Raw genomic sequence first — 21,598 nt, forward strand, 5'->3', positions numbered from 1 at the left:
TGACTTCATATCACAAAATAAGGAAGAAAATATGTTCTCTACTGTAAAAAGGCTATGTCGATTATCAATGGATTATAAATAAACTTAATTATTATGAAAATACCAGAGATGGCTTGAATAACACAATTAAACCATATATTTTTGTAGTTGAGTGTTTATTGTCTCGGTTTCAGCATTCAAAACGTTTCTATTGCTGTTTTCGAAATGCCATTCTATCATACTACTCTTACTATTTCTGCAGTGTCCAGTATGTATACTATGCATAGCAGGGGCATAGATTACGCAGGGGACGTGTCCCCCCCACTTTTAATATCATGTAAATTCGTCCCCCGCACTTTTTCGGGCAAGTGTGTTCGCATAGAGGTTTTCAAGAGCCGGTGTGAATAAATATAGATTTAAATTCAAAGAGACAGTATAGTCTGTGTATGATCTGATGTTTTATTCTGACCCAGATGAAGGCAAGATGAACATCGCGGAGCGCTAAACACTCGTGCAGTGTAAAACTCATGCAAAGCGTCCAGCTATCGCTGTATGAAAACAGTTGTTTTCACAGGAAAACAGAAACGTTTGGAAACATGAAGGCATTAAACATACGATTGCGACAATACACAATATATGGTTCATCTCCAGGTAATAAATAAAGTATATGAACAATGCCGTGCTAATTGACATAGCATTTATTACAGTATAGTTTATTGTTATTGTCATTATTATTGGTTATTGTCCAGCAGTTATCTGATTTCTAAGCCAATTAAAAGCTAGAAATTAGAGAACATTTAAAGTTGCCTACACCAGTCAAAAGTTTTTAAACATAATATTTTTCATGTTTTTTGAACAGCTCTTCTGTTCACCAAGACTGCATTTATTTGCTCCAAAATACAGCAAAACAGTAACATTTTGAAATATTTTCACTAGGCTATTTAAAATAACTATTTTCTATTTGAATATATTTTAAAATGTAATTTATTGTGATTTCAAAGCTAAATTTCTAGCATCATTACTCCAGTCACACGATCCTTCAGAAATCATTCTGATATTCTGATTTGCCGCTTAAAAAACATTTATTATTATTATTATTATGATGAAAACAGCTGAGTAGAATTTTTTCAGGTTTCTTTGATGAATAGAAAGTTCAGCAGAACCGCATTTATCTGAAATAGAAATCTTTTGTAACATTATAAATGTCTTTATCATCACTTTTGATCAATTTAAAGCATCCTTGCTAAATAAAAGTGTTCATTTCTATAATTTCTTTTCCAAAAAATAAAAATTATACTGACTCTAAGCTTTTGAATGGAAGAGTGTATAATGTTACAAAAGCTTTTTATTTCACATAAATGCTGATCTTTGGATCTTTCTATTCATCAAAGAATCCTGATAAAATTTACTCAACTGTTTTAAATATTGATAATAATAATAATAATAATAATAATTTTAAAATGTTTCTTGAGCAGCAGATCAGCATATTATACTGATTTCTGAAGATCATGTGACACTGAAGACTGGAGGAATGATGCTGAAAATACAGCTGCGCATCACAGAAATCATTTAAAAATATATTCAAATAGAAAGCAGTTATTATAAATAGTAAAAATATTTCACAACATTACTGCTTTTGCTGTACTTTGGATCAAATAAATGCAGGATTGGTGAGCAGAAGAGACTTCTTAAAAACATTAAAAATCTTACTGATCAAAAACTGTTGACTGGTAGGTTATATAGATTACAGAAATGTTATATTGTAATGTTTATATATATGTTATATTAATATATATATAACATTTCTGTCCCCCTCACTTCTGAAATGATGGCTACGCCCCTGGTGCATAGTATGCAAACTTTCTGTACAGAAGTTGTGTTTGGAATGGTATACGACCATACAACTACTATATTGCAGTATGCTATGTGTATACTGTGAGTAGTGTGTGAATTTTCTGTATGCATGGAACTCCCAGATTACCTCCTACATTTGCTGAAATTTGATGTATGCATCTAAGGACACTGCATGGGATACTGTTTCCCAGAATACAACGCGCTCCATGTGACGTTTCATCTTCAAACGCGTGAGTGAACTGTTGGCGGGGAATAGTAATTATAAATGTAACACTTTTATACGTACATATATACAAACCAGTGGCGAGCAGTGACTTTTTTTAACCAGGTATGTGAGTGATAATACCCCCCCCCCCATCGGGTTTTAGGACACTCAAAAGGGATCACAGATGACAAATAAGAAACACTGTGGCAGGTGTCGATTTTTAAAAGTATGCACATTTCCTACCTTATTTGTAAATTAAATTCACCTCCAATCCTTCTTCTATCGTTTCAGGTTTATCTATTGTTATTCGAATGCTAGAAAAATATAGCTGGTTTTCCAAGTAAAAACCACCAAATAACATTTACACGTAGTTACGTTATGATATCAAACACGAGACATCAAAGAAGCAATGGAGATCTGACAGCAACAGCACATTTTTACACTTGCGAGCGCTTCATGAACAGCTTACCTCGCGCATAAAAATCTGCCGCAGACCTACAATCCTGACGAGTCATAGCAACAGAGCGGAGACGAGAAAGCTGCGGAGAATCCGCTCGCTGGGAAGCTACCGCAACTGGTAGATTTAAAGAAAATGACTGCCGTTTGGCAAATAAATCATTTTACGTACTTATTCCTAACTCTTTTAGCATTAACTTACATTTCAAATGACAAGGGATCAACTTATAATCATGTTTATATGAATTATCCTTTGAAATTATTCTCTCAAATGGCCTGGGTATGCGGAGCATTCACAGCTTATATGCACGGAATGCCACTGCAACAAACTATTGTTCTAGATCTAAAAACAATATCATTTGTAGGACATAAATTGTACCTTAATCTCTACGGCATGTTTCCAAGCAAGTCAAATGACATCACCATTATCTCTATAGCGCTTTATACAGTATAGATTGTTTCAAATATATTAAATAATTATATTGCAGTAATATATAAATAACATATATAAATAAAAAATAATATTTAAATTATGCAAACAGAATTAAATTCCGCTGTAAAGCAGCTCTAAAAAGAAATGGAGTGTCTTACAAGCAAGTAGCCGATTTGTTGGCAGAGGCTATTTACATTAGCTCCGTCCACCAATGCCTGGCTGCAAAAGATGCTTGTTTAACTGCAGTATCAGTGGCATAGCGAGTTAAACACGCAGTGATTGACGCGATTGACCTGTGTTCGACTCCACCTTTTGCCAAACTCGTGGTTCTCCATTTCCCATCACATATCAGATCAGAAAGACATTTATTTTCAATAAAAATAAAGGAAATATTTTTGGAAATAAAAACCTTCTAATACAGTGTTATTGGGTATGGTTAGCAAAATGGTGTAGGAAGGGTTTTCTTTGTCCCAATAAGGCATCATCCATTTAACAACATTAATAAATATGATAATTTACACTCAATATGTTATTACATAGTTTTATAACATACTTGTCAGACTCGGTTTCTGTCTTGTGTGTGTTTTGCTCCCCATGTGCCTTCCTTGCCCTAGTTTCTCCATGCCCATATTTGGTTAGTTTCCTCTTCCTGTCCTGATTATGTTGATTTAGTTCTATATGCCTCAGCTGTGTGTTATTAATTATCTCGTTTGCCTCCCGATTACTTAAGCCCTGTGTCTCCCTGTTTCTAGCGTCTGCTGTCTAACGTCATTCCATGTTCCAGTCTGTATCCCCATTGGTTTATTTATTAAAGTCTGTTTTTTTTAAAGTTGTCTCCTCGTTCCAGTGAATCGTGACAGTACTAAAGTATAAATATCTGCCACCTAACTGTTATTTACATGCCTGTTGCTAAAGAAAATACTGCTATTTCAGTGTAACAAAATTTATCATTATTTGTACTAGAATATATTGCTTTTTCCACTTAGTGTAACTGGGGAAAAAAAAAAAGTTCAGTAAAAGACAGCTCAGTGTTGATTCAGTACTTTTCAATATGTAAAGTTAATCAATTATTAAACGAGTTCAATTAAACAATATAGCATTGTTTACTAGTATGAACCCCTATTAACAAGTGAGCACATTTATTTGTAAGGTAACGGCCTCAACAGCTGTGCTGAATTAATGTTCAGTGTTTGTCATGTGACAACACTTTAGCATACTACTCTGAAATATTTTGTTGCTTATTGTATACTGTTTCACATATTATTCTAATAGTTGGCTTTATACACTGTGAACTGGGCAGTAAGTAGTAAGCAGTAAGTTAGTGTGCCATTTCCAACACAAGCTGTGTCTCATTTAGAAGGCTGCACCCTCTGGAGGTCACATCCTCTGTAGGATGCATATATGAAGTGTCCTCAACCTACAATTAAACGAGACGGCCTTCGTAGGACAGGCGGAAAAGGAAACCGGAAGTATCACGTTGCTATGCCAACACATTTAGAGCATCGTTGCGCTCTCACACTACTTAAATGAAGGAAATTTATTTCTAAATTTGGAAAGTAATTTTAAAAAAAATGCTTTTACTTGTTTTATTTTGTTCAATGTTTGAGGAACTGCAGCGTGCGTACAGCAGGCATCTATCAGAGAAAAAAAGGTGGAGGATATTAAAAACAAATTGTATCCGTTTTTACCGAGGCGAATTAAGGTAAGTTGTAAACACCACATCTGCGCTTGTGTGTAGTTACATCTGCCGGCGCCGGCATTTTTCAAATTAACAACCGTTGTTTACGGCGACGCAAAGAATTGTGGGTTATCTGTAGCAGGGAAGGATACACCTCATGCATCCTCCGAAATCCTGTGCAAGAAGGTCGCATTCGAAGTGTCCTACTTGCTTTTCTGAAATGAGACAGCCTCGATGACGTGTGCAGCCTTCGAATGCGACCTCCGGAGGACGCAGCCTTCTAAATGAGACACAGCTACAGTCTATATTATTTGCCCATATTAGGGATTTCCTGGAGCGTCATCAGTTCCATTACTTCTATGATGCACATGTAGAGTTTCTGCATGAGGGCGCCCTCCGGCTGCCAGTATGAATGAAACAGACATTAAATGGGTTAATAGCACGTATGGCCAATCCATCCTATTTTGGGTAAATTATTATTATTATTATTTTTTTTTTTTAGGTATCGGTTCAGGGACCGTTTAGGCATGGTACCATTTTAAAAGTATCAATTTGACACTGGTATCGTAAAGAACCCAAACGATACCCAACCCTATGAATTAATTGTATAAATATAACATTTTCTGGCTGTTTTCAGAAAAGTTTCGATGGCTTTTTCTATTTATCTTCCCACTCTGCAATGCCTAATAAAACAGTGCTAATAAATGCAGCACTGCTTTGTTTACGGCGGTAACCAGGGAAACAGCTCTATTTCTGCTGTTCTATATCTGCCACCTGCTGTCAGACAGTGGATTTACAATTTCACATTTTTAGAATGTTGAGATTTTTAGAATGCATATTAGCTCATGTATAGCTGTTTTTGAAACAGCTCAAATATAATTTATCATCCTTTTATATATATATATATATATATATATATACAGTGGGTACGGAAAGTATTCAGACCCCCTTAAATTTTAAAGGCTGAAATGTGAGCTTTGTCATTTTATAAAACTTTTTTTTTTGGTCCAAACTTAATTTGAACATTTAGTACATGTCAGTAGATAACATGTTATAAATATTATTGTTAGTTTAAAATCTGGCCATTGTTTTTAACATTTTTATTTCAATGTTAATGCAAACAAAAAGTGCATAGTGCTGCTACTTTTTGTTGTTTTTTTTGTTGTTAAAACTTGTGAAATTGTTTCAGTATGTGTCCAGCACATTTTAACATATACTATACCATGTTATAGCAAAGAGATTTAAGTATTGTATAATATGGGTAGGTCTCGTCCACTTTCATTTTTAAAAAGTATCTTGCGAATGATAAAAAGTTTGGAGACCCCTGCATTATATGTTGATTTCCTTTTTACTAATGACCCTGAAAAGGTCGCTAGAAGCATACAAATAAGCAGACGCCTCATTCATAATACTGCACATATTGGGACTTTTTATTTTCATTTGATTTACCATTTACTTTTGTTTTAGTTAAGTTTGGATGTACAGAAATTTTGTATGAAGGGAACAGAATTACATTTAACTTACATTAAACTTTTGGTTTAAACCCCACCCACATCTTGTTTCATCCAAATACAGATACAATTATTTTGCCATCGCAACAGATTCAGATGTTGTCCCAGCTGCACACCCATTATGCTTACTGTCAGCCATCCTGTTCCTGCTAGACATCGAATGATTACAAAGACTTCCAAACACAAAATTAAAGCATTGTGGAGTTACTTTTCAGCAGTTCCCTGATAAACTACTTAAGAGGTAGGAGATGTGACCAGTATCTTGATTATGATTTTGATACGAGTCATTTTCAACCACAAATTTGTCTTGTCCAAATTTCTCACCAGTCTGTCATGTCAAATTCATAAGAGCTTGTATTTGTTTTTATTATTTATGTTTAAAACTATTTTTCACTTAACCTCTCCGCAAACCACCTAGCAGCACTTTTGCAGCCCTAGAGCCCAACTGAAAACTCCTATGTTGTAAGTTCTGCAAGCCTTTACCTCAGAAACTACGTAAACATCAGAGAGAAATGGAACATTATTTTGCATTGGAGAGACACAACTTTTCCTCCTCATTTCAAAGGTCTGCCACTGCTAGCAAAAGACCAGTTGTGAGCTAGAATCTAGACTTCAACAACAGTAATATAGTTGAATTAGAATAGCAAAGTAATATTATTAGTATTATGCAAAATATAAATATTAAATATTAAAATATTAAAATATTAAAAACTGATTTTATTTTAATAATCCAGAGACCAGAAACACCACAAGCTGGCTTTTATGTAACATTCAAATAGATTTAAAAATATAATGCATAGCAATCAATTCAAATGTACTAAAAAAAACGCTTTTTCAGTACGTCAAAAAAGGAAAGTGGAATCAACTGAAGATGTGCTGTGATGCGACGTGTGCTTCCAGTGTAGACGGCTAGTGACCATTAGAATGAAAATCTCATTGCACACATCTGGTGTAGAAACTGATCAAGAGGCCGATGAGATGCAGTTTTCTGCATATTTCTGTTTGTGTGCATTTTCTCACCACTGAGACGCGTGATTGTCCAGTTCTTCCTGACATCGCTGGGTTGTAAAGGCAGCTCAAAGGAGAAGGGTCCAGCGTTGGGGTCCATGTCTGCATCCAATGCTGTGAAATTAATGCCATTGTTCTCAGGTTTTTCACACATCTCTACCTCTGGCGGGAAAACCTCTGGAGCATTATCATTTATGTCCAGGAGAAGGATCTGCAGAGTCCCGGTGCTGCTGGCCGGAGGAATCCCTGGAGACCAAACAGACTCATGATGAGCAACACTGAGAACAGGAGCATGAACAAACTGCCAGAAAACTCAAGATACGATGCATATCAAGATAAGGAGGGTGAAATACGTATTGCAATATGGGTCAATGCTGAACTAAATTTCTCCTCAGCAGTATTTAATATAGTATTGAAAATATAGGGAATATACATCAGGGAATTAACTGGTTGAAACTGGTTTGTTAGTAAAAAACTCAGTTATGATTAGGCATGGGCCGGTATGAGATTTTGACGGTATGATAACCTTAAGCAAAACTATCACGGTATCACGGTATTGTCGTTACAGCTCTATAATGTGTTATTTTTAAATGAATGGGTAAAAAAATTTTGTTTTCTGGTGAACACAATATATTTTGTTTTTGAGCAACATACAGAATATTAGGAACAGTAGAATTTGTTTATTTTTTTCTTTGATTTGTTTCCTAAAAAGAAGAAAAATAAAGACTGACATCTTTATTTAACCTAAATCTGTAATTACAATTATCTAATTTTAGTTATATAATTCATATACATATCATTTCTATCATTTAGTTATATAATTTCATATACTTAATTTGATTTAACAATAACCCAATTTGAAGCAAAAACAGAATATTCTGACTCGCTTTGTGAAATTATACTACATGCCTGAACGAAGCAAGCAGCAGAAGCTCTGAATGAGACGCAGATTCTCTCTCTGACAGCAGGAGGCGCTCATGGAACAGCAGATACTGCATTTCCTTGGTTACCACCTTAAACAAAGCAGCTGCGCTGAAACACTGCTTTAATATGAACTATACAGAGACGAGAGTAAAAGAAAATACCACGTAAACGTTTCTGAAGACAGTCAGTTCCCCTCAGAAACCCCCAAATCAATATTGAGGAATATCTTCCAATAGTTCGTGCATCATGAACAGCGAGTGATCTGCCTGCTGCAGTATTTTTCTCTGTGCGTCCGTCTTCAGCGTCTCTGGCCTGTGTTAACGGCCGTTTACAGACTTCATATTTTCACATAAATGACATTTTGGAAAATAATTGCATTGCAACGCAGTTTGTGCAAGTCCAGAACAGAAACGAGCTGCAATAAGACAAAAAAACAGCCCGGTTGCAGATCGTGTAAGTTCCAGGAGCAGCTCCTTAAGTTCGGCCGTCCTACACACACACGTGACTGACCGCTCGCTCGCACCAACAGCAGGAGGAGGGTCGTGTTACTCTCTACACTCACTCAACCTGAGGGATTCCTACACTTTTAGTCTCTGAGGAGTCATGAAAAACAGCGCATACCGCAGGAACGCTATAACGGAAAATATTAGCGGTTTTGAAACCATGAAATGTTCAAATCGCGGTATACCTTGAAACCGATAATCGGCCCATGCCTAGTTACGACTGATACTTAAGACTTGAGAATGGATTCTTTCTTTTCAAATTTCGAATATTTGTTGAATTTAAAATAAAAATCCACATTCACATCCACAAAAACATTGCATTCAAATTTTAGGAGTGCATCAGTCAGCCTTATCAGTGTCACACAAGATGTGAAGACGATGTAGGTGTCATTGCATTTGAATGCTTTTCTTAACCTATCCAGCTGAACCCACTGGATGCGGTTCTGCTGGTTGTTCATTCAAAATATTGCAGGAAAAGAGAACATCAATGCAGAGAAGATCTTGTTTATGGCAAAAAATGTTTGTTTCATGTTCTTCAAAAATAGCTAAGAGAAAGATGCAAGGACATAATAATAATAATTCATTACATTTATATAGGCACTAAATGTGCTTTACATCTCCTCATCCACCACCAGTTAGGTGGTCACATCTTTTGACATTCTTTAAAAACAGAGAAAACATGAGATAAGGTGACAGTGTTTGAGGACGTTCACTTGATGTAACAGTAGAAGGAATAATGGACACAAAGTGCACTGATTTTATAAGGAATAGTCGTCATCGATGCATTGAATTATTAAAAATGTATTTTTAAAAAAGTTACCCAGGTGGTTATGCATACATACATATGTTATTTGCATATGCACAAACACATACATATAAGTTTATTTATCAAAAAAAAAAAATAATAATAATAATATATATATATATATATATATTAGGATATTTTAGTCCCTAAAGTGTTGAGCTGTTTTCTTACTCCACTCTGAGTATGCTTGTAATGCACAGAAACGACCCAAGCCATGGTTATTAGCTCAATACCTGCACTAAAGCCACCGTTAAAGGCTTAAAAGTGACACTAACAGAGATTCTGGTTCTTTCTATCCATTTATTTAGAATATAAAGGAAGCATACTGTATGTGTGACTTTGAGGGACAGACAGAAAACTATTCAAACAACAAAGACAGAGAGAGGATGTGTTCCATTCAGAAATGATCACACTATTCTCTTGTCCTGTTCCCTCAGTCATCACTACAGTTATTTGCTATGGGATGATATTAGGCTCAAAATGATTAATAGATGCACGCACAATTATCCATGTACTGCATAAATGTTATACATGTATTTTACTAACCACAAACAAATACCTTTCAATTTGAGTCTGTGGAATTCAGGATTAAATGATTGTGCAGCGATTTTTACAAATACAGACATGTTTGCGAATAAAAATGTTCTGTTCTGCATTGATATATCATAAATTGCTCATGCAAAAAGGAATCCATGCATATGTGGATCAGGTGACACATGTGCATTAATTGACTTCTAGTTCGAGTCGATCTTGTTCAGTTCATTTGGATTTTGAGACTTCATTTTTGCAGTTTACAGCATTTGTATTACAGTTTGTATTAAAGTATCATAATTTGTGCATGTAGCGATTAAAATGTGCATTTGTGGATCAGGCGATGCGTGTGCATTCATTCACGTTCTATTTGATTCATTTGAATTTTGAGACTTTCGTTCCGCCCTTTTAGCCTTGCCCAATTCAGACACACACAGCTGAGCCAAAGAAAATCAGCGACCACTAGATGGCACTAGCCCCAGTCACATGTGCGCATTCCATTGTGTACAGTTTTATGAATGTTACATTGTTTTCTTTGCTTCTTTTTGGTTTGGCTATTCTCCTCTGCAGGAGATTCTCCAATACAAGATGTTTTATTGAACTTGTTCTAACGTAACTTGTCTTAAGACACAGAATAGCTTATATTAATTTTGCCAAACAAGAACTTCGTTACGGTACCTTGTTTTTTTCTTTCTGTAATTCAACGGCACGTTGTCAGTTATTTCTTCCTTGTATTATTATAATTATTATAATTATTATAATTATTATTATTATTATTAAAAGGGCTATTATAGTCGCTCATTTAAGCCATCAGTAATCGCACGTTTATATTTAATTAAATTATTAAATTAAACTAAACTATAGCTACTAAACTAGCGTTTTATAGGCTATAGCCTATTCTGCTCTCAAGTGGATCGCATAAATAGCTAGAACATTTTATCTAGGCTACTTATTACTAAACTGTTTTCTGAGTCAGTGTCGGCTACAAAGATGAAGTTGACTGATGAACGACTTTATTCTCGATATTTAATTATTTTTATTCTCAATATTTTATTTCTACATTTTTCTGGATATTTAATGAGTTTAATCTCACATTATAGGCTAAAGACTTTATTCTGGAGATTTTTTTTTATTATTGTTTGGCCCTTCCTTACTCTCTCACTTGGCACGAATCCAAATGTTTCCATATTCACAATGTTGGCTATTTGAATTTGAATGCTACAGACTATTATTTATTAGGCCTATGTAAACCAAGCTTTGTACTTAACCAGCTTTCCAAAAAAATTAAAAATATTTAATGTTAAGTGTGTTTATGTTTTTCTACAGGAGGAAAACGCTTAACGAGAGACTTTGCGCATGTGTTCATATTCTGCTGTTCTGTGGCCATGGATTTGCGGGTCTTGTCTTTTTCTTTCAGGACCCTGTATGTTATAGTACTAAATTAGTTTTAATCGTTTAATCACCACCGCTTCTTGTCTCCATTGGCAACGCGCACCATTTGTGTCGATTGCAAGTGACGTCGCAGGTAGCGGAGAGTGCAAGTGGCGATTGCAAGTGACATCGTAATTTAGTTTATTTTTTCTTGTCTTCACCACCTGGCTACTGTTGTAAAATGTTGAGAGATTCAAACAAAAAGTAATAAAAAATTGAACAAAATAAAAAATAAAGCCTGCAAGTGACGTCGCTAGCGGAAGCGCAAGTGTCTGAGAATGCAAGTTTGAGAATGCAAGTGTGAGAGTGCAAGTCTGAGGCTGCAGCCAGACCCTTCTCGAATAATCTGAGAAGGGTATAACTGCAGCCTGGAGAGCTCCAAAATGGGGTGGGAGCTCCAAAATAGGGCGTGGCTTCCTCCCAATGACAGACAGGCACATGACACACATGCTAAATTTTTTCACCCAATCCACTTCAGTGCAAACTCCGCCCCACAGCTGATTGTAAAGATTTTATTGGTTGTGCCAATTAAAGTGTTGATTTCCTACATTATGCTACAAAAATGCTAACCCCTAAACCTACCTCACACCTAACCTTAACCAGTGAAATTGACTGCACAGCGGGATTGGCGCTGAATAGCGTGGTAAAGAAAGTTGCAGTTCAGGAGATAAACAGTTAATAAGATTATGCGATAAGAGCTCGTTCCGTAACTCCCCAACCGAAATAAAGCCTGCAAGTGACGTCGCTAGCGGAAGCGCAAGTGTCTGAGAATGCAAGTTTGAGAATGCAAGTGTGAGAGTGCAAGTCTGAGGCTGCAGCCAGACCCTTCTCGAATAATCTGAGAAGGGTATAACTGCAGCCTGGAGAGCTCCAAAATGGGGTGGGAGCTCCAAAATAGGGCGTGGCTTCCTCCCAATGACAGACAGGCACATGACACACATGCTAAATTTTTTCACCCAATCCACTTCAGTGCAAACTCCGCCCCACAGCTGATTGTAAAGATTTTATTGGTTGTGCCAATTAAAGTGTTGATTTCCTACATTATGCTACAAAAATGCTAACCCCTAAACCTACCTCACACCTAACCTTAACCAGTGAAATTGACTGCACAGCGGGATTGGCGCTGAATAGCGTGGTAAAGAAAGTTGCAGTTCAGGAGATAAACAGTTAATAAGATTATGCGATAAGAGCTCGTTCCGTAACTCCCCAACCGGACCTCACCGGACAATGGCACCTTTTCAGTTACACCCAGCATCACTACCCCCTCCTACCCTGCGAATTTCGAGCCCCGGGATGCCCCCGCTGTTTAGAACAAAGCGATAGAGTAAAATCTTTCCCCTGCGCTGAGCTGGGACGGCTCGCGGGAGAGCTCGTGGAGGATTCCCGTTTATATCATTAAGCAGAGGTTCAAAGTTAACTCCAGTCTGAACACCACTGGCCACAAGCTTTGGGTTCTGCTCTCACGCAGAATATTTACTTATATAGCATATTTTATTTTAGATGAACTAGAAACAATGTTACATTTATAAAGTTTTATTTTGAAATGTAAGTCAATAACAATTGGCTGGAGACCAAGTCAATGGTGAAAGTCTTTGAGCGAGGAGGCCCCACCCCATTTTGGAGGTTCTGCCCACTTTTGGAGTTCACTCAGAAGAGACGTGAATGAATGCACGCGCCTCGCCTGATCCACAAATGCACATTTTAATCGCTACATGCACAAATTATGATACTTTAATACAAACTATAACATTTGTATTCACAAATATGTCTCTATTTGAACAAAATGCTGCACATTAATGTAATTCTTAACTCTGCAGACACCGGTTGAAAAGCATTTGTTTCAGTGTAGTGACGCACATTTGCACATTTTTCAAATCGTGTACACCTTAATTAATAGCACTGGGCCTTGTTCGTTGGTAGTTGTGTGTGTGGGGGACGTGAAATGCTGTAAACTGCAAAAAGGAAGTCTTACAATCCAAATGAACCGAACAAGATTGACTTGAACTAGACGTCAATTAATGCACGTGTGTCACCTGATCCACATATGCATGGATTCCTTTTTGCATGAGCAATTTATGATATATTAATGCAGAACAGAACATTTTTATTCGCAAACATGTCTGTATTTGTACAAATCGCTGCACAATCATTTAATCCCGAATTCCACAGAATCAAATTGAAAGGCATTTGTTTGTGGTTAGTAAGATACATGTATAAAATTTATGCAGTACATGGATAATTGTGCGTGCATCTATTAATCATTTTGACTCTAACTTCATCCCATAATTTGCCTCCACCTATTTAGTTTCATATTGAGAGTATTCATAAACATACTCTCAATAAAATTTCTAGGCGTATTTCTAGGGGTAAATTTCTAGGCCAAAATTGATGTGTGATTGATTAATCAGCACATCCTGTGATTAATTAAATTAAATTGCTTGACAGCACTAGTTGAAAATTCATCTAGTGTATCGGCTCTCCTCATTCCCATAAAGAAATACACAAACGCAAGAAAACAGATGTCATTTTGTCAGTCAGCAAACATACCGCTGTCAGTGGCGAGGAACATAGCTGTGTAGATATTGTCTTGAACAAATGGAGACTCTCTGTCTAAAACAGCGATGGTTGTGATCCGTCCGCTTACGGGATCGATTCTCAGCCAGTTCGCAGGGTCAGACAGCGTGCTGTACCTAAGAAGAGCGTAAAAATGTTAAGATATACTAAAATCGAGGGTACATAAGATTTATATTCATTACATGTATTTTATATTACTGTTTTATACAAAAGTTAGTGTTGGTCCTTAAATACGATTGGTTGGACACATCTATAATATACCAAATGATCTCTTAAAAGAGGTGTAGAGTTCTTGACCGTCTCTCCAGCATGTGTTTTCAATTCTCCTCAAATACGCGGTTTGTGTGCACCTGAGGCTCTGCTGCTGGAAGCGGTCTGGATCCTGAGCGGTGAAGACAGTGATCTCAGACTCGGTCTGCATGCCTTCCTGCAGTCGGAGCACTTTAGGGTTGGGCTGGAAATACGGGCTCTCGTTGACATCCGTGACACGAATGGAGACGGTGGCTGTGGACTGACGGGGCAGACGGATGCCTTTGTCCAGAGGAACCTCATTTAGTGCCACCACCGTCAGCACAAACGATTTGTTGATCTCATAGTCAACGGACTGAAATAAAGATGGAAAATAAAAAGTGAAATAAATAAAATGAATTGTATGAATCAGCAATGTAGACTATCCATCTAAAATTTGGAATATTATATTCTATTCTTGCTGTAGTTCTGTCACTTCTGAGAGTTTATGTCTTGTTTTGTGTCTGAGCGCATGGTTTTTCTAATTCCTGATCATGTGCTCGTTCTTGTCTTTTTGTAAGCAAACAGCAATTACACAAAAACATTAATTGTATCACTCATCATCTGTCCTTATAATGTTAATGCTATTTTTAAGGGCTGCCTCCTAACAGTCGACTAACCGTTAGTCGACCAGAAGAGGCTTGGTAGACCAAAATTTTATTAGTCACTTAGTTACTGAAAAAAAAAAAACACACAATGGCGAAGTCACGCAGATCGTTAATGGCTGGTCTATGGTAATGCAGTACAAACGCTCGCCTATCACTCATCGACCTCAAGTATGACTTATTATCTGAAATATGTTAGTAGCAGCAACTTTACATGTCCGCTCAATATAATATTATCCTACAGAAATGTGTGCTGTTCAAGTGTCTGCGGAGTCTGGAGCTGAACAGTAGCTCACTGCAGACAGCGCTTGAGTGCTTATTAGGCTATGTAGGCAATTAAAGGTGCATTATAATGATTTAAATGGTTTATTAATAAACGTGTGATTTGATTTTAGCTATTATGCCTCCTGCAGTTGGAACAAGCTTCCAGAAGAGATCAGATTAAACATTAGCCACATTTAAATCTAGACTCAAAACTCATCTGTTTAGCTGTGCATTTATTGAATGAGCACTGTGCTACGTCCAAACTGACTGCACTGTATTTTAATGTATAATCATTTTCTATTTTTAACTGTTTTAAATTAATTTTAAATAATTTTCAAAGTTTTTAAATTCCTTGTTTTATTGTTGTGATAATTTTTTATGATTATTTTTCTTTTATGTAAAGCACTTTGAATTACCATTGTGTATGAAATGTGCTATATAAATAAACAAGCCTTGCCTTGCCTAGTCGACTAATGCTACAAATGAATGACTACTAGTCGACCAGAAACAATCTTTAGTCAGGGGCAGCACTACTATTGTTATGAAATGCTCTGCACACCTAGTAAAATGACTGTATATGCATTTGTTCCACTGTATATGGCTGGAATGAAACTCTCTTTCAGTTCTGTGTACCTTGTCATGTGCTCTTATGTGTGTTCAGCTCACGGCGTTGGGATCCTGACACTTGTTTCGGTGTTTCAGTGTTGGGATTCTGACATCCGTGATCTGTGCACTTAGTTTGAACACATAACGAATTATGCTAAACTCACCATCCCTCACCTGATTATTCTGTTCTATTATGTGTGCTTTTCTTGCATTTAAAACTGCTCTGGCTTTGTGCAAACAGGGTACACATACAATTTTGTTTGGATTGACAATGTATTTACAGCTTTAAATTGCACACAGTTATATGCATCTTTAGAAGAACAGCACGCAGTCCATATAGCCTGCCAATGCTCAGCATACTTGAACTATTCAAGAGGAAAAGTATGGCGATTGTGAGCAAGCTGCTTAGACACAGTGTACATTTTTGGATGTAAGGGCAGCTCTACACAAAACAGCCATATATGGAAAACAAGCTCTCAAATGTCACTGGTGTGGCAAGTGTTGGCAGGTAATTGCATGCTCTGTACTGGTCCTCTGTACTGATGCCAGTGGATCTCAGTGGCATCCTCTTCTTCCTCAGAGTCACTCTCTGAAACAATTAAGAGAGCTGTTTTTTCTTTGGTGGCTCAGAATGTGTTGCTTGAGCCAGTTACTGTCCAGTCCTCCCATCCTTACTGATCAAACCCCAAACTTCAGCTCTCAGCTCTGTCAGGCACTTCAGCTCTCTAAAGGTAGGATGAAGTGTTGTGACAATCTTCTACATCAGCACCAATAACTGTTTGCTGGAACTATCGGCAAAACTCCATGCTGATAGTTTTCCAGGTTGTGTCCGATGCTGGAGCGGCTGAGAAGGTTCTGCTGTCATTAAACAGTGCGAGAGCGGCCTCTAGAGGCGGAAATCACTGACAACTCTGCTGTTTGTTTTGACACGTGACACTATGCACTGCACAGAGCTGGAAACTTCAGATGCAGGTTTAAACACAGCCGACAGAAAATCCTGCCACGCCACAGAGCACCATTCACATAGTTTTCCATTAAATTACATTATATTTGTCCCAAATCATTGTTAATGCACTGTACATAATGACTTCACCCTGGGCTGGAAGATTGTGTATTGTGCATTTTTTCAGCAAATTGTTTCTCTTTCTGTGGCTCTAATAAAGTATGCTTCATTTAGAAAGCTATTATATAGATTGTGTTTTCTCTTTCCCTTTTTTTGTTTTTTTTAAACACCAAACTTCAAACTCATCTATTCCACACTGGTTATTCTTGAAGTAAGCTTTTGCCCATTTGGTGATTAAATAAAATGTGTAGCGTCTGGACCACTCCAACACACAATATATATTTTGTTAGCTAGATTTCACAAATACTTTGTAACACCCCAGGACGCCGAACAAGACCCTGGTTTCATGGTAACCCGATACATTTACAACCTTGTGGAATGCGAGCTGGCTCTCAGCTGCTTTCTCCAGAGCTAAGGGGTACAAATGCACAGGAGAAATGGACTGTTCTACTAATTAATTCATAGGAAAACCTTCTTTGAATGAACACCCATTTTCTTCAGGCCATTGTGTATATTATTGCTGTGTTGTATTTAATCTGATCTGTTGTATTATAGACTATTTTTATTCATGCTTACGATAAACCGACTGCCGCTTGAATTGAATGTGATGCGTCCAGTGTGTGCGTCCAGTGTGTGTGTGTGTGTGTGTGTGTGTGTGTGTGTGTGTACGCGTTTTTGTGACAAATGAGGACATAAATTTGTATAATGACAAAGGTATGACGGGTATTACAAGGAGAAGGTGACTTTTCAGGACATTACCCCATGTCCCCACTTTTCAAAACGCTTATAAATCACACAGAATGGAGTGTATTGAAAATCTGAAATAGCACAAAGTCTCCTGTGAGGGGTAGGTTTAGGGGTAGGGTTGGTGTAGGGCAATAGAATATACGGTCTGTACAGTATAAAAACCATTACGCCTATGGAGAGTCCCCACTTTTCACAAAAACAAACCTGTGTGTGTGTGTGTGTGTGTGTGAGAGAGAGAGAGAGAGTGTGTGTGTGTGTGTGTGATACCGGCAAGTTGTCTGCGCAGCGCTACACTTTTGCCTGGTGTGACTGCCATATTTTTTATTTTGATTAGATAATCATTAAGTGTTCTAAATAGAAGCAAATAATGTGAGAGAGAATACATACAATATTCATATGTATATAATGTCAATGCTATGGCCCTTGTGCAGATATTTAAAGATGGCCATGACTGTTGAAATGAAATGGTAACACTTTACAATAAGAGTCCATTTGTAACGTTAGGGTTAATGAAAGCTATATGTGTATTGTTCCTTGTTAGAGAGTGTTCATTTTACATTTACATTTACTAACGTCAATGATTAATATAATGATTAATATTAATGTTTTTTTATTAATTTACAAATTATGGTTCAGTACTGTTTTCTTTTTTTTAAATAGTAAAGCACTATTTTAGTTTTCATTGAGTATCCATTATAAAAACTATCGGTTGATTAATCAGTATCGGCCAGTGTGGTCCAACCTTGCTATTGGTATCAGTAAAATCCACTATTGGTCGAGCTGTACAATCTTCAGCCATGTTCTGCTGTGAGGAACTTGTTGTAATCATTAACACACAACAGCTGCAGGCTCCAGCATCGTCTCTGCGACTCCTTCTTGTGTTCATTTGCAGCTTGATGTTGTGTGAATTGTTTTAGTGGACTGTGTAAAATATGCAGCTGCTGTTCTATACTGTAGTGCACTGTCAAACATACAGTTCTGCAGAGAACACTGAAGATGTGGAAAGCTGCTCATCTATTCTTGTTATGACCGAGAGCAACTCGTTGAATAGACAGATGTGATCGTTATAATGCCCTCCACAATATGAACTGGGCTACCCATTTTGCCACAGTTGGACTGGTGATTTGTCTACTGGTCTTTCCGCCAGATTGTCAGCTGTGGTCTGTGACAGATGAAGCACTGTTTGCGTCAGCTGCATGCTTTGATTGGAAATGCTATTTCAGACTGTATGTACAACAGTGGTAAGTAATAACCACAGAAGACTTTTTTTGAGGGAGCCCTCTAGCAAAGATATATAATGGAATTGTCCATTCAGAAAACCTTTCTCAGTTTTTTTATTGCAGGCTTAATATTAGATCATCTTCTTGTGAACTGTAGGTGATTCACAACTGTGTTCTTTCAAATGTGACAGTGCTCAGTATTTTCCTACCTTGACGACAGTCACCAAGCCTTCATTAGAAACGGGATCAGTGGGCACAGAGAAATGGCCCATGGGGTCACCGGCTGTTATCTTGTAGATGGTCTTCCACGCTCCTGTGTTGGGCTGGTCTTTGTCTGTTACTGTCAGGTTGGCCACAATTACATTGACCTGGTTCTCTGGTACCGTGCCAAAGAACTGCATAACATAACAAATGTACGTGACAGACACAAAACAGAGAACATGTCATGTTATTATTTATATGTCACATGCTGATACTGTTTTATTAGTCAATGGACCTTTTCTTAATCTGGCCAGGATTTCTACATTTGCAAAAATGTCCTTAATTCAGCTTTTGTGTCATTATAAGGTGCCTATAGTCCAGTACTCAATATTTGCATTGCTTTGACCCTCTCCATAATTCCCACCAAAAAAACATTTGATTATTAAATGGCTTGCAGCAACTAAGGGCCAAATTTCTGCCTCTCAACCATTAGTCTCATTAATCTCAGTGAACGTGCAAACCGCTGTCGAGTCATGTCAGGTTCACACACACTCCGTTTGCAGAAGCAGCACGAGCTCTCTGTGCTTTCACATATGACACATTCGTAGAGCATAACCAATCTGCAGCTGTAGACCTATATCACAAACACAACAAATATTCATGATTTTTATTTCAAATCCAAGTGTTTTTTTTTTTTACTAAAAATGGTTTGTCAGCATTTCGATTCTCTTTGTACAGTTCTACTGTCTACAAGTGTTAAAACATTTAAACAGATGAAAACAGCCGACTCTCGTCTTTTCCTTGGTTTTTAAATCTTTATACAAGAGTTCCTGCGAGTCATGTGAGGTACGGGGTAGTTTTCCTTGCTTCTGGATAAAAAGCCATGTGTTGACCGTGAAACACAGTAGACTTAAAATTATATTAACCTCTGGTGAAATTGCTACATTTTCGTGTCAATACATGTATATTTTAATGCAAACAATACGCTGTTGCTTTAATCCAGCGTGGTACAGCACAGTAAACATAACCCGCAGTGTTCCTGGAAGGCACTGCCAGACCGCATCTGTGCCGTGTGAACGCTCAGTCCGTTAACATGTGAGTGTGTGAACCTGGCATCATTACAGTCAACACATCAAAGCACACATTTACAGAGGAATTGCACAAAAAATCCTAGAGTTTTAAATGTCATAAATATATGGACTTGTTACTGTATGTTAGCCATGTATACCTGTCATCTAGCAAAATTACTTTTTCCAGAATAAAATGTGTGTGCGTGTGTGTACCTGGTTTTTTCACGTTATGGGGACAAAATGTCCCCACAAGGATAGTAATACCAGTAAATTCTGACCTCGTGGGGACATTTGTTTAGGTCCTCATGAAGAAACAAGCTTATAAATCATACAGAATGAAGTTTTTTGAAAATCTAAAAATGCAGAAAGTTTCCTGTAAGGGGTAGGTTTAGGTGTAGGGCGATATAAAATACAGTTTGTACAGTATAAAAACCATTACGCCTATGGAATGTTCCCATTAAACATGGAAACACAACTGTCTGTGTGCGCGCGTGCGTGTGTGTCTCTGTGTGTGGTGTGTGTGTGTGTGTGTGGTGTGTGGTGTGTGGGTGTGTGTGTGTGAGTGAGTTAGGGTTAGGGTTAGGGTTAGGGTGTGAGTGTGTGTGAGTGAGTGCGTGTGTGTGTGAGTGAGTTCAGAATCAGAATCAGAATCAGAATGAGTTTTATTGCCAGGTATGTTTACACATACGAGGAATTTGCTTTCATGACAGAAGCTCCACAGTGTAACAGAATGACAGTGACAGAACAAAAACACAGATAATAAAAAATAGAAAAATAGAACAAGTAAATAAGGAATAAAAATATACAAATCGACAATTGTATGTACAGGTATATAACAATAGACAGTTGTATGTACAGGTGTGGGGGAGAGGGGGGTTGCTGGAGGTGTGAATGGTTGTGTGGAGAGGTGAACTTCCTCGCCAGCTGAGGAAGTTCAACCTGCCACAGGGCGGGTGTGGGGTGTCTTTTCAAACCTGCAGTAGAACTCGTTCAGATCGTCTGCCAGGTGTTGATTCTCCACAGTGATCGGCGCCATTGTGCATCTTGTAGAGGTGAGTTAGGGTTAGGGTTAGTGTGTGAGTGTGTGTGAGTGAGTGTGTGTGTGAGTGAGTGTGGTGTGTGGTGTGTGTGTGTGTGTGTGTGTGAGTGTCTGTGAGTGTGTGTGCATGCGTGCGTGTGTGGTGTGTGTGTGTGTGTGTGGTGTGTGTGGGTGTGTGTGAGTGAGTGTGTGTGAGTGTGTGAGTGAGTGAGTGAGTCTCTGTGAGTGAGTGAGTGAGTCTCTGAGTCTCTGAGTGAGTGTGGCTCTGAGTGAGTGAGTGAGGCTCTGTGTGTGTGTGAGTGAGTGAGTGAGTGTGGCTCTGTGTGTGAGTGAATGCGTCTCTGTGAGTGAGTGAGTGCGTCGTGAGTAAGTCTCTGTGAGTGAGTGAGTGAGTGAGTGCATCTCTGTGAGTGAGTGAGTGAGTGCATCTCTGTGAGTGAGTGAGTGAGTGCATCTCTGTGAGTGAGTGAGTGAGTGCATCTCTGTGAGTGAGTGAGTGAGTGCATCTCTGTGAGTGAGTGAGTGAGTGCATCTCTGTGAGTGAGTGAGTGAGTGCATCTCTGTGAGTGAGTGAGTGAGTGCATCTCTGTGAGTGAGTGAGTG

General features: G+C 37.8%; 1 protein-coding gene across 1 annotated transcript in view; it reads right to left on the reverse strand.

Moving 5' to 3' along the window:
* The window catches only part of LOC107568336 (cadherin-2-like), a 69,439-nt gene that overhangs the window by 18,451 nt on the left and 29,390 nt on the right, over nucleotides 1–21,598 (reverse strand). Inside the window, exons 9-12 of the mRNA XM_016254292.1 lie at nucleotides 18,895–19,080; nucleotides 14,243–14,496; nucleotides 13,866–14,008; nucleotides 7,137–7,370 (exon numbers count right to left, since the gene is read on the reverse strand). Coding sequence (XP_016109778.1) covers nucleotides 7,137–7,370; nucleotides 13,866–14,008; nucleotides 14,243–14,496; nucleotides 18,895–19,080 — 817 coding nt within the window. The remainder of the gene's footprint in view (nucleotides 1–7,136; nucleotides 7,371–13,865; nucleotides 14,009–14,242; nucleotides 14,497–18,894; nucleotides 19,081–21,598) is intronic.

This window comes from Sinocyclocheilus grahami, unplaced genomic scaffold (assembly GCF_001515645.1).
Source record: "Sinocyclocheilus grahami isolate Dianchi unplaced genomic scaffold, SAMN03320097.WGS_v1.1 scaffold1235.1, whole genome shotgun sequence".
Classification (NCBI taxonomy): Eukaryota; Metazoa; Chordata; class Actinopteri; order Cypriniformes; family Cyprinidae; genus Sinocyclocheilus; species Sinocyclocheilus grahami.